We start from the raw sequence: 13,703 nt of genomic DNA, 5'->3' as shown, positions 1-13,703 counted from the left end.
AAGGACGCTTCCCTGAGGTAACCCTTCTTCTTGAGGGTAAGCAGAAGAAATGTAAGAGCCCACTCTTACTTTCAGGTAACGTTCTGTCAAAAAGTCTTTAAGACAATAGAACAAATTACCCACAATACCCCACTCAACAAGTTGCATAAGGATACCCCCTCGCCAGGTAGTGTCGTAGGCTTTTTCTAGGTCAAAGAACACTGCAATAGTCTGGTTTTGCACAGCAAAAGCATTCTGTATCTCCCAAGTAAGGAACATCAAAGGGTCAGAAGTACTTCTATTTTTCCTAAAGCCAAACTGCCGATTAGATAAGAGATTCTTTGAATCCAAATACCACACAAGTCGAGCATTGACCATCCTCTCATAAATCTTGCTAACACAACTAGTTAGAGCAATTGGCCTATAGTTCTTAGGAAGGAAGGAATCTTTAAAAGATTTTAAAACAGGTACAATAATAGATATCTTCCAAGACTCTGGTGAAGTTCCTGAAAGCCAAAAACTGTTTAAAATGTCTAAAAGAAATTGTTTTGTACCTCTAGGCAAATTAAAAATCATTGAGTACAGTATATCATCTTCCCCAGGAGATGTTGGGGAAGATAACGAGATTGCATGATCTAATTCTTTCATGGTGAAAGGAAGACTATACGACTGAATTTAAACTAACAGCAGGAACAACCGTGGTACCGTCCCTAATATTCCTGAATGCAGGAGAGTAATGTAGGGCACTAGATATATTAGAGAAATGCCTACCAAAGGTTTCTGCAACTTCTCCAGAATCAGATATGAGGAAGCCATCAATTTTCATTATAGGCAAGGGAGGTGGAGAAAATTTCCCTTGCAGCTTTCGGATTCTGTTCCAGACTAATGACATAGGGGAATCATATTTTAATTCACTTATATATCTGCTAAACGATTCCCTCTTTGCTTGCTTAAATGTTTTCTTTTGCTTAGCAAGAGCTCTTTTATAGATAATTTTATTCACCAAGCAAGGATATCTACGATATCTCTTGTAGCAAGTTCTTGTTATCTTTCGGCTCAAGGCGCATGTATCACTCCACCAAGGTACTAGAGGACGACGAGGTTTACCAGAAGTTCGAGGAATAGACAGCATGGCACCACACAGCAATATACTGATTAAATACTTATAAGCGGATGTTGGGCTCTGAAAATCTTTTATATCTTGATCAACTTCAGTAGATTTTTTGAATAATCCCCAGTCAGCCTCCCCTACCTTCCATTTTGGTAAACATGGAGATGGAATATTTTTCATATACTTTAAGTGAATGGGCCAATGATCACTGCCATGATCATTCTGGTCTACTACCCACTGGTAATCCAACCTCAAAGACGAATAGCAGATAGTGCGGTCAACGGCTGAGTCAGTATTATGAAAAACATCATGTCTTGTAGGGGAACCATCATTCATTAAAGTGATGTCATTTAAGTCAAGCAGCTGTTCTATTATTAAACCCCACCGGTCGCAGTTTGGCTCTCCCCAGAGGGTGTGCTTGGCATTAAAATCCCCCATCAAAATGAAGGGTTTAGGAAGCTGGTCTATCAATGTCTGTAGATCGTTTAATTCTAGCTGACGAGGATTACCCTGCGCATCCTGCAATCTACTTTCTAATGATGGATCCAGGTATAAAGAACAAATAGTGATCCATTTATAATTGAAAATTTGAACTGCACAAGACTGCAACACAGTGTTCAATTGAACAACCCTATGATTAAACAGACTTGCGGACTATGATGCCTGTGCCTCCCTGAGCATGTACACCTATCAGGGGTGGAGACCTATGAAATGAATAATTAAAACCCAAGTTGGAGTGTGCTCTCCCAACTTTGTCTCCTGTACGACACTCGCAGATAGATCATGATCCTTAAACGCAAAACCCGAACTTGCTCTCTATTTGGTATAAGCCACGGATGTTTTCCACTGCATGAGCCATTATTTAGAGGAAGGGATCTTAAAATTCCCTACTAATTTAGGAATCTGTGTCCTGGTGAGAGAGATCTTATCAGTTTTACCAGTACTATTTGACCTAGATCTAGGTGTTACAGATCTTTTAGAAGATGGGCCTTCACTTGCCATTTCAGTTTTACTTTTGTTTTTTCTATGATTGCTGAGTGACCGTGAAGGAGGCGAAGAGGGAAAAAGGGCCCTCTTCTGACGAATAAAGAGGGCCTCCATCTCCTCACCGTCATCTCCACGGTGCACTGTAATGTCAAGATCAGGTGAGGGCTCAATGTCAGGCAATGTCCCTGACAGAGAGAAGTCGTCAACATATTGAGACCTGGCTTGAACCCTTGAACCAACAGGATCCCCTGGCTTGACCAGAGTCTCTGCAACATGGGAAACCCCACCAGGGGGGGCATGGGAAGCCCCACCAGGGGGGGCATGGGAAGCCCCACCAGGGGGGCATGGGAAGCCCCACCAGGGGGGGCATGGGAAGCCCCACCAGGGGGGGCATGGGAAGCCCCACCAGGGGGGGCATGGGAAGCCCCACCAGGGGGGCATGGGAAGCCCCACCAGGGGGGGCATGAGAAGCCCCACCAGGGGAGGCATGGGAGGCCCCACCAAGGGGGGCACGGGAAGCCCCAACAGTGGGGCCACGGGGCGCCCCACCAGAGGGGGTGTGGAAAACCCCACCAGTGGGGCACCAGGGAGCCCCACCAGAAGAGGCATCAGAAGAAGCAGTATTCAGCTCCCACTAGAATTCAAAGCAATGACTTTATTCATCCGATTATCTCTTTCATTCTTTTGGATCGAGTGGTCTACCTGTGGGCCTTTACAACTCCCCCCGAAACCCTGTGCCCCAATTTCTAACGCGCCACCCATATTAGCTGAGGGATTCATAATGCTTATACTCCGTTTTTTTTACATCTGTCCATCCGCCTGTGGTGTTTTCGCATGGTAACACTGCGTCCCGGGCTTTAAATAATATCCTATTTCGGATATTAACGGTGTAATTCGCATACAGTAAATTATTAAAACACTTTTCAGTTGCAAATGCACACCAAGATATACTTTTATTTACCTAAAACTTACACATAGCGTAACTATCTAAAGCCCGGGACGCACTGTTACCATGTGCGACCACCACAGGCGGATGGACAGATGGAAAAAAACAGAGTATAGTAGACTGACACCCACGTCTTTATTACTTATTACAAATCTATACTCCGTCATTCTCACAGTAGCTCAGTCTTACCATGAACCTTTACAAGTGTGAATGAAAAAATAATTAAGTGAATGAATGAATGTACGAATGAATGAAGGAGGGAAGGAAGGAATGAACGAACGAATGAATGAATGGGGGAAGAAAGGAAGGAAGGACGGAAGGAAGGAATGAACGAACGAAAGAATGAATGAATGAAGGAAGGAAAGTGGGACAGAAGGAAGGTATGAGCGAACAAATGAATGAATGAAGAGATGGATGAATGAATGAATGAACGAATGAAGGAATAAACGAACAAACGAATGAATGAAGAAATGGATGAATGAATGAATGAACGAAGGAAGGGATGAACGAACGAGCGAATGTATGTTTATTCGTAGTTATAAACCATATATGCAAGACAGTTTTTCAATAAGAATAAATATTTATTATGGCAAAATAATGTAAAACAAGAATGGGCCTATATGCGTCTATTCATGATTATGCACCATGTATGTAGTTCATTTTTAAATTGAGAACAAAATAATATTCCACTTTCTGACGAAACAAAATCATCAATATTGGACTATGTATGTTTTTTCATTGCTGACATCTTACGGAAGTTCGCTTCAAAATGAAATTAGACTAATTAACATACTATTGATTTTCTTTCATTGTAATACGTCATAAAAAAAGTCAATCTTTAAACGAAAAAAAATATGTATTAACCATTTTCATGAAACCGAAAAAAATATTAGGCCTAGTATATGCGTCATCTTTGAAACGAAAGAAAACGATTACGATCTTAATTATCTTTCCATGGAACTCTTCCTTCATTCATAAAATATTCCATAAACATTATGAAAGTCCTTGGGGCCAAATTTAAACTCGTTTTTATCAACCACTCTTTCACTGGACGTCTTACTTGACGTTTATGAACTTTTTTTTTTTATGATATCAGCAATTCAATTACAGCCAGAGCATAGTGTGTTGACACATGGCTCCTACGGAGAAGTGAGGAAACGGCCTGTATCGTTAGTGGCAAAGATTTGCCTGCACAGTCCGACTGCGCAGTTATAACTGTGCAGGCATAACTGAACGTTAGTGGCGGGCTTGATCGTTGAGATCCCATTAGATGCCTAGCGGCTATCCAACGCCACAGAAAACGATTTCGTTGATGATCTGATTTTGACCTTCGACAAATGCCCACCATCATTACTGGTTTTAATTCCAGAGGAATTGAAGAATCGTGCCCTGAATTAATAGAGTGGGTATTGTGTCTCACGGGACGTTTTGTGTTTGTGCATTCTTCTCCCGTCGAATAAGATTCTGTAAATGCTGAGCAAACAGCATCTCAAGGGTAACCTCCAGCTGGTTATGCAATAGAACAATGAGGTTTTATTTTGTATTGTTTTTTAAACTTACTCGGGGAGAAGCCTACATATTACTTTGTCGTTGTTGCTGTTGTTGTTGTTGTTGTTCTAGCTGTTGTAGTTCTTTTTGCGAGGATTGGAAAGCCCTATCGAAGAGCCTAAAAAGGTCTGAAAAAGGTGTTTCGCGTTGAGGTAAAGGTACCGGAATTTTAGTTTAGTATATTTGTAATTTATTTATTAGTATGAAAATGTAAAAGGAAAAAAATAGATAACGTGCATGTTAAACACTACAGAACGATTGTTTCTAATAAAATACAGCGTTTTTATTTTAATTTTCGTTGGTGAAACAAAGCGCTATTTGACCGTAGATTTTAGCACGCGCCTCGAGTAAGCTGGATGTCGGATCACGCTTTGGTTTTTATAGATACCGAAATTATTTTATGGGCATTTATTCTGAAATAGCTAAGAGACCTAGATGGGTATAGTTGCCAGAATTAAGACCTGCAATTGCAAGCAAAGGCTATAACTTAACACTGGGTTTCCCTTGTTTAGTACTGTCAAAATCGCCGCTGCACAAAGTTGCAGATTGGGAAATTGATGAAATACAAAGAAAAGACTAGTCTTTTGTATCGTGCATTTTTATTCATAGCAATTTGTAGTGTAATTATGCAAAACAAAAATATCAGTACCAAACAGAAACCCCATTAACTAATGAGAGAGAGAGAGAGAGAGAGAGAGAGAGAGAGAGAATGATTGATTCAGTCTTTAATGTTCGTGCATAGTAATTTTTAGGACTATAATACAAAACAACATGACCAACAACAAAGAGAAATCCCAGCAATAAATGAGAGAGAGAGAGAGAGAGAGAGAGAGAGAGAGAGAGAGAGAGAGAGAGAGAGAGAGAGAGAATGATTAATTCAGTCTGTACTGTACGTGCATATCAATTTTCAGTACTATAATGCAAAACAACATGAGGAACAACAAACTAGAAATCCCAGCAACAAATGAGAGAGAGAGAGAGAGAGAGAGAGAGAGAGAGAGAGAGAGAGAGAGAGCTATTAAATTAGTCTGTTCTATACGTGCATAGAAATTTTCAGTACTATAATGCAAAACAACATGAGCAGAGCAACAATAAAATAAAAATCCCAGCAACAAAAGAGAGAAAGAGAGAGAGAGAGCCATTAAATCACTGTTCTATACGTGCATAGCAATTTTTAGTACAATAATGCAAAACAACATGAGCAACAACACATGAGAGGGAGAGAGAGAGAGAGAGAGAGAGAGAACTATTAAATCAGTCAGCACTGTACGTGCAAGAGAATCGCCCCCACAATTAGCAAGTCGGTTACACTACATTCATTCCGTTAGAGTTTAATTAGCTCGATTGTTCAATGGCAGATGTCTAAGTCACACAGGCGTCAGGAGCCAATTAGTTTAGCTATTGCCCAGACAATAAAGATTTATTTGGGGGGCACGGAGGAGGTGAACGCCCTTTTATCCCAATCAATTTCCTATACAGGAAAGAAATAGACAAGAGGAAAGGCGGGAAACGCCTTGTCAGTCGGAAAGAGCATCCCTCCCTGTTTTTTAATCTATTACTAAGTTCTATAACAAACTGTCTTTGAACGATTATATTTCTTCTCATTGACTGAAAATTAATTTCCCACTCACCACTTTTAGTTAAAAACTGCATTTACTAAATATATATAACTGAATCACAATAGTTTGAAACGGTATAAATACATAAATAAAGGTATAAGCTCATACCTAATAATATATATATATATATATATATATATATATATATATATATGTGTGTGTTGTGTGTGTGTGTGTGTGTGTGTGTATGCATATATCTTGTTTTTTTTTTCCAAAATGGTCCCGTGGATGAAAAATATAAGAGATCCTCTTATGAAAATAAAAGATAGTGGTTCTAAGAATTCAAGCCGAAAGTTTTGATATCTACTTTTATTCATATGTGAGGATCTCTTACATAGTCATAAATATATATATATATATATATATTATATATATATATATATATATATATATATATATATATATATATGTGTGTGTGTGTGTGTGTGTGTGTGTGATAACTGAATCATGAAAGTTTGGAACGTGATGAATATATATATATATATATATATATATATATATATATATATATATATATATATATATATCATATATATAAAGCAGAAGCCACGAGGGAAAGTGAAACACTGGAGCGCTGCGAGATCTTTCGACTCACAGTCTGCTCAGTAAAGGACCTTTGAATCGAAAGATCTCGCAGCTCTCCAATGTTTCACTTTCCTTCGTGGCTTCCACCTTTATATATATATATATATATATATGTATATATATATATATATATATCTTAAAAAATCACAGTAGATGCACATGACTTCATTAAATAAACGAATACCACAGGAAAATGATAGGCAGAAATCCAAGCGCTTCCGTCTTTACTAAAGACATTGTTCCTTGACAATGTCTCTTAGTAAAGACGAAAGCGCTTGGATTTCTGCCTATCATTTTCCTGTGATATGTTCGCTTATATATAAGTATAATACTATATATATAATATATACATATATGATATATATATAATATATATATGTGTATATATACATATATATATATATATATATATATATATATTATATATATATATAACTTGTAAGATTTTCGCTCCTGGTGAGGTTAAGTTTAATAATGAAAAGGACAGCGAGAAGACTGGCGATCATTTCTTCTTTTTATTGACACTTACGTTTCGGGATTCCTTTCCCATCTTCAGGGCTATAAATAGAATTAATTTTTTTTAAAAATATTAAAGTATGCTAAAAATAACCTAATAATATAAGAAATATAGTTTGTCATTAAGCTAAAAGAAAACTAAAAACTACAAAGTAACTTTAAGCTAAAAGTAAATTAGAATACTGAATAACTTAGTAAAATAACACATCCAAAAGCAAAACGAAAAATAAAAATTGAAAAAATAAACAGACACCATTCTGCCAGACTTACTGTTAAGAGGTTTGGTTGTTAACTGATGGAAAATAGCATAGTCAAAAGGGGATCTTGGAGGAATCAAAAACAAGGGTGAGAAGAGAGAGAGAGAGAGAGAGAGAGAGAGAGAGAGAGAGAGAGAGAGAGAATGTGAGTAATAGGCAAATTCCTAGTTCCTCTCCTTAGCAACCTTACAAACAACCAGTTTACACTTCAGAATTCAGCCAAATTCATTCCTGAAATTCTTGACCAAGATAGTAATGCGTTCATTGTTGAATCGTTGTTTACAAACGTGCCCCTTAAGGAAACAATAGAAATTATACTTAAGAAGCTTTTCCCTACAGAAACTGCTGTATTTAATGGTTTTGATTTAAATAGTTTAAGAAGCCTACTAGAGCTTGCAATAATTGATACCCACTTTGTCTTTAACAAAAAGTTGTATAAACAGGTTGATGGTATGGCAATGGGGTCACCACTGGGTCCTACATTCGCCAATATATTTATGTGCCACCTAGAAGAACTGTTTCTTAGACAATGTCCAGAGTTATTTCGGCCTATTTTTTTTATACAAGATTCGTAGATGACACGTTTTTATTGTTTAAAGAAAAATCCCATGCTGATATGTTTTTACAGTTTGTCAACACTTTTCATCAAAATATTAGGTTTACTATGGAAGTGGAATCCAGATAATCATCTACCTTTCTTGGACATAAATATTCAACGTTTTAATAGGAGAATTTCTCACAAAGGTATTTTTAGGAAAAAGACGTATCCACTGGGTTTGGGTCTTAACTTTTTTAGTAACTGTCTATGACATTTAAGCATGAATTGGCCAAAGGACACTTTTATTCAGAGCCTATTCCTGTGTTTCAGAATTGGAATAGTTTTCATAATGAAATAGCCTTTCTTAAAGTATTTTTTAAGAATAACTGTTATCCTTCTGACCTCTTTGACTAAATTGTAAAAAAAGTTTTTAAACAATATATATCAGCCTAGTTTATTGTGTCCTCAAGTTCCGAAGAAATTAATGTATTTTTCATTGCCATTTGTAAAAAATGCAGCCTTTAGACGTGAACTGACAACAGCGCTAAGCACTTTGTACCCCTATGTCCATTTCAAATTTGTGTTCAACAACCCTTTAACAATAGGCAGACTTTTTAAATTCAAAGACACCCTTCCGGAGTTGATGCGTTCTTTCGTTGTGTATGAGTATACTTGTCCAAAATGTAATTTTGGAAATTACGTCGGATTTACCCGACGCTTACTAAAAGTCCGCATCGATTCCCATAGAGGTGTCAGTTATCGCACTGGCTGCATTTTAAAATCAAAAGAATTTTCGGCCATGCAAATTCATGCAAAACTGACGTTATGTACATTAATTTCAAAATACTCGTCAAACTGATGATTGTCTTTCGCTCCTTCTTTTAGAATCTCTTTATATCAAGAAACTGTCTCCTACCTTAAACAACCAAACTACCTCCACACCGTTACATATTGCTTAACTGCCTATTACTCACATTCTCTCTCTCTCTCCTCTCCTCTCTACCTCCTCCTCTCGGCTCTCTCTCTCTCTCTCTCTCTCCCTTGTTTTTGATTCCTCCAACATCGCCTTTTGACTATGCTATTTTCCATCAATTCAGTTAACAACCAAACCTCTTAACAGTAAGTCTGGCAGAATGGTGTCTTTGTTTATTTTTTCAATTTTTATTTTTCGTTTTGCTTTTGGATGTGTTATTTTACTAAGTTATTCAGTGTTTTAATTTACTTTTAGCTTAAAGTTACTTTGTAGTTTTTATTTTTATTTTAGCTTAATGACAAACTATTTTTCTTATAATTATTAGGTTATTTTAGCATACTTTTTAATATTGTAAAAACTAATTCTATTTATAGCCCTGAAGATGGGAAAGGATTCCCAAAACGTAGGTGTCAATAAAAAGAAGAAATGATCGCCATTCTTCTCGCTGTCCTCTTTATTATATATATATATATATATATACTATATATATATATATATATATATATATATATGTGTGTGTGTGTGTGTGTGTGTGTGTGTGTGTGTGCGTGTGTGTGTGGAGAAGAATTATAGTTATTTATACACGTAATCAGCCCTTCTATTCTCTTAGCTTCTTGGCTTATTTTAATATCAGTGTCAGATGTTAATCAAGACATTCTCCACTCAAGGCCCTTTGCCCTCACAGCCCTCCCCCCATCTCACCCCCCCCCTCTCTCTCTCTCTCTCTCTCTCTCTCTCTCTCTCTCTCTCTCTCTCTCTCGGTAGTAGTATCCCGTTGCCGATTTGACTAAGCGACCTCATGTTCAATTTCCAAAAGGAGACACTTGACACGGGAGGTAAGAAGGGAGATAGGATCGTACAATAATCTAACAAGGACGACATTGGACACCTTCCTCTTGCACAATGGATGACGTCAGAGGCTTAAGAATTCCACAGACTCTGACCTCTCTCTTTCCTACTTTTAAGACTTGCAAAACAGACAAATCAATTTGTCTGGACGTGGTAGTAAAAAGTGACATAAGGATTACCATTGCGTAGTAAATTTAATTAAAATCACCTTTTACACCATCACCATTCTATTATTCACTTTCACCACAGCCATCCTTATTCATTAATGGATTCTTTTCGATCGTTTTTCATATTAAAAGTTATTTTAAGGAGGGATAGAACAAGGGTAAAAATTACGGCTTTGGTGTGTTTAAGGAAGAATGCATAACTCAGTCAATTTAATACGCGCTAGTAACTTAGTTTAAGTATAGAATTTAGTTACTTGAAATAGATCGTTTTCATTTCCTCTTTGGTGTTTTGATTTCCAAAGATAGCTTATTTGCATTAAAATAGAGTTTAAAAGAAGCACAGAATCTACTTTTCTCTATCAGTGACGAGACTGGAAATGAGTTTGCTTTTCTTAAGCGGCCTTTAGGTGGAAACAACGAAGAGATTTAACTAAAATTTGTCTATAAAACAAATGCATAAATTACAGAGATGACAATGACAGATAACAGATCCTGAGAACAGTAAAATACAAACGTCTCAAAATAAAAATTCGGTATAGTAGTAGTTTTTATTCATTCTATATCATGTTTAATCCCATAGACGTAAAATGTTATCAAGTAAAATCTGTAACTTAAAATTTACCATTTTTCTACTTTAAATTCCGTACTTGAATTCAAGACCGAGGTTGTTCAAGTTCTTCTGAACCCATTGGTTGACCTTCGCGTCCATTTCGGGGGTGAACTTGTTTTTCCAGTCTCCAGATTCTCCTGAAAAAAACAAAAAAAAAAAAAAAAAATTATCTTTAAAAAGTTGTAACCGTCCTGTGATTGTTTCGGTGTATAGAATATACACTGTTTTTAGTGGATATTCATACAATGTATACAGTTGAGTTTTTTACTTTGTATATATACTGCATACAGTACGAAAATATCGTGAAATCACTTTTTGAAAGGTAATTTTCAAATTACATCGAAATTATAGAAAAATCTTTCATCTGCCCTAAAGGCCCGAACAAAATGAAACTGCTATTTTGTCACTGACCAGTCTTACTGATCGTTGGTTAAGAAAAAAAAAAAACTAGAAAACGAAGTTAACATGAATAAACTTGGTTTTCTTCAGAGGCTTTCTACTTAACAAATGAAGACAAGTACAAAGAATGTGTTTTTATTATTGAACACTGATAACTGCATTTCAAGACATTCACAGCGCTGCAGCCCAGTACAAACTCATCCCTCCATACTGGACCACCCTGACATTACCCTTTCTGAAGAAGCCTCCATCTTTCTTGACGACCTCGTCATTCAAGACTTCCACCGTGACTCCCTCTTGCTCGTAGTTGAATATAGGGGCGTTGTTCCTCGCCCTCATCTCCTTGAAGGACGTGTATTTGACTATACCGTCCAGCTGGGCATCCGTCAGCTCAGTGTTGAGGAAAGCGTCCAGCTTCTTGATCTCTCCCAGAGGGTTCGCTTTCAGGTCCTCGTAGAAGATGAAGTGGAGGTTTTTGTGGTTTCTCCTCTCCCAGGCCTCCTTCAGGTGCAGCCAGTATGGGCCATATATCACTGAAAAGAATAAATGATGTTGAGAATTAAGAAAGGGTTAATGATGAATAACTTTCAGTGGTTTGGTTTGTTCTGAACTGTGTTAAGCTGTTCTCTGCGTGATTCTGTGTCGAACCGTTATCTAGTGTTCTAGTTCTTTTGATTGTACCGTTATCTAGTGTTCTAGTTCTTTTGATTGTACTGCAGGCTGTCCTTACTGCGTAATGGTTTCAATTTTCCTGTACATAGCTTTCTATATAAGCTTCTCTGTATCGTTCTGCTATTAATGAATTCTACTGTATTGTTCTACTTTGAATCTGTACCAACTCCATCTGTATAACTCCATCTATATAATTCCATATTGCGTTGAATTCCCTACTGTAAAAGAAAGGTTTTCGGTTTTATAAAATTTTCTTCATTATATTAGGAAGCCTAATGCAAATAGTTAACAAATCTAAGATAATTAAGGGAACAAAGCAAGGCTGACAAAAAAAACTATTGTTATAGAAACTTCATGTACGGCAATTATCCCAGTAAAACTACGTTGCCTTTTAAAGGTTCAAAAACATGGCAAATCAGAAGCTTTATGGCATAAATCTTACAGTCGTCATCGAGGAAGTACTGTACGAAATCTGCAAAGCTTCCAACGTAGTTATGCAACTTCATTAGTCTTGAATGGTGGTGGAAAGATACAATGATATCTTTAGGGTTCCTCGCTACGTAGATCACCTGCAGACGAAGGAAAGAGAGCAAGACTTTGAAGGACTGGGTGACTGTAGTCTCAAGAACAGTATAAGGATTATTTCAAAGAATATATGTGCCCAACAACCTGCTGTATCTGTATAATAATACTGACATGATGACCACAGGAGTTATAATATCAAAAGGAGATTTAGGAGACAAAAGAAAACGTATAAGTAATAACCTTGCATGTATCCAATAACGAAGGTGACATTAAAGAGAACGGTAAGTGAGTTTTGATAAGCCTAGGGTCGGGGAAATGTTTTGTTAACTGCAAGTGCATCCCATCTGCAGGATCTTTATTAGGACACACTTTCTTGAAAGCCACGTAAAACGGGTCGTCTGATGGGGGAACTTCTCCGGGTTTTAGCGCTGGGGCGAATGTGTCGTTCCTGAAAAGAGCAACCAGCTAGACCTACGCGTTTGTTCACAAAGTCTACTTCGAGCTTTCTCTATTGTCTTTGGAGAATAGAATAGAATATGGAATATAGAGCTGAAAATAACGGTAAAAAAAGGTTTGAAAGGTGTAACAGGAGAATAACCTCGCAGTTTCACAATGAATCAAGTATTAGGAGAGGGTGGAGAGTAGGATGGAAGAAAGAGAATATGAAAGGAGGTACAGTAATAGAAATGAAAGGGGTTGCAGCTATGGGCCGAAGGCACTATCCCTCCTTCGGGAATAGTTTTAAGAGTCTATAAACACTGGGAACTCATGAAAAACATTTTCTATCTTTTACTGTACAGTACATTACTATACATTCTCCATGACAATGCGGAAGTCCTAATTAATCTTATATTCTTCAACTGATTTAAAGTTGGTCTATAGCGAAAAGCAACACTTATCTCCTGCAAGTTATATTTAAGGCTCAATGCAACTATTCCATTTTCTCATTAGTCCTTTCATAAGGGTTCATGAGAAGCCATTTTTTGTGTTGCTTTGTTTACAAAACTGGACCTCTGTTATCAGATCGATGGAAGCCCTTTTCTGTGTTGCTTTGTTTACAAAACTAGATCCCTGTTAGTGGATCAATGGAAGCCATTTTCTGTTGCTTTGTTTACGAACTAATCTCTATTAGTGAATCAATGGAAGCCATTTTTTGGTGCTGCTTTGTTTACAAAACTGGCCCGAAATAGGCAAATTCAAATATGCTTCAGTTCACCCTGTAGTGCCATGTAAGTTAAATTACCTTTTCCTGGTTGCAATACATGGATAAAATCTCGATTGCTGAAGGAAAATAACTCTAAGCAAAACTCAAAGCTGTAAAATATGATAATGAAGCTAATGGAGGGAAATAATCATGAAAAAAGAAGGAAATACCCACTCGATGAAAGGCGACCTCGTCAGGATGGGCAGGCGGGAATCTGG

At 37.3% G+C, this 13,703-nt stretch overlaps 1 protein-coding gene across 3 annotated transcripts in view; it reads right to left on the bottom strand.

Moving 5' to 3' along the window:
* Positions 1 to 10,616: 10,616 nt before the first annotated feature.
* LOC135201787 (sulfotransferase 1C4-like) overlaps positions 10,617 to 13,703 on the bottom strand; it is a 37,150-nt gene continuing 34,063 nt past the window's right edge. For 2 of the 3 annotated variants that reach the window (XM_064231040.1, XM_064231041.1), the window contains exons 3-7: positions 13,660 to 13,703; positions 12,522 to 12,729; positions 12,199 to 12,325; positions 11,315 to 11,617; positions 10,617 to 10,822 (exon numbers count right to left, since the gene is read on the bottom strand). The exon at positions 13,660 to 13,703 is cut by the window's right edge and continues 102 nt beyond it. In XM_064231040.1, coding sequence (XP_064087110.1) covers positions 10,710 to 10,822; positions 11,315 to 11,617; positions 12,199 to 12,325; positions 12,522 to 12,729; positions 13,660 to 13,703 — 795 coding nt within the window. In that variant the 3' untranslated portion in view covers positions 10,617 to 10,709. The remainder of the gene's footprint in view (positions 10,823 to 11,314; positions 11,618 to 12,198; positions 12,326 to 12,521; positions 12,730 to 13,659) is intronic. The other variant, XM_064231039.1, reaches the window with a different exon arrangement.

The sequence above is a fragment of the Macrobrachium nipponense genome, chromosome 28, assembly GCF_015104395.2.
Source record: "Macrobrachium nipponense isolate FS-2020 chromosome 28, ASM1510439v2, whole genome shotgun sequence".
Lineage (NCBI taxonomy): Eukaryota > Metazoa > Arthropoda > Malacostraca > Decapoda > Palaemonidae > Macrobrachium > Macrobrachium nipponense.
The sequence above is the reverse complement of the archived record's forward strand: the minus strand, read 5'-3'. Positions and strand labels throughout refer to the sequence as shown.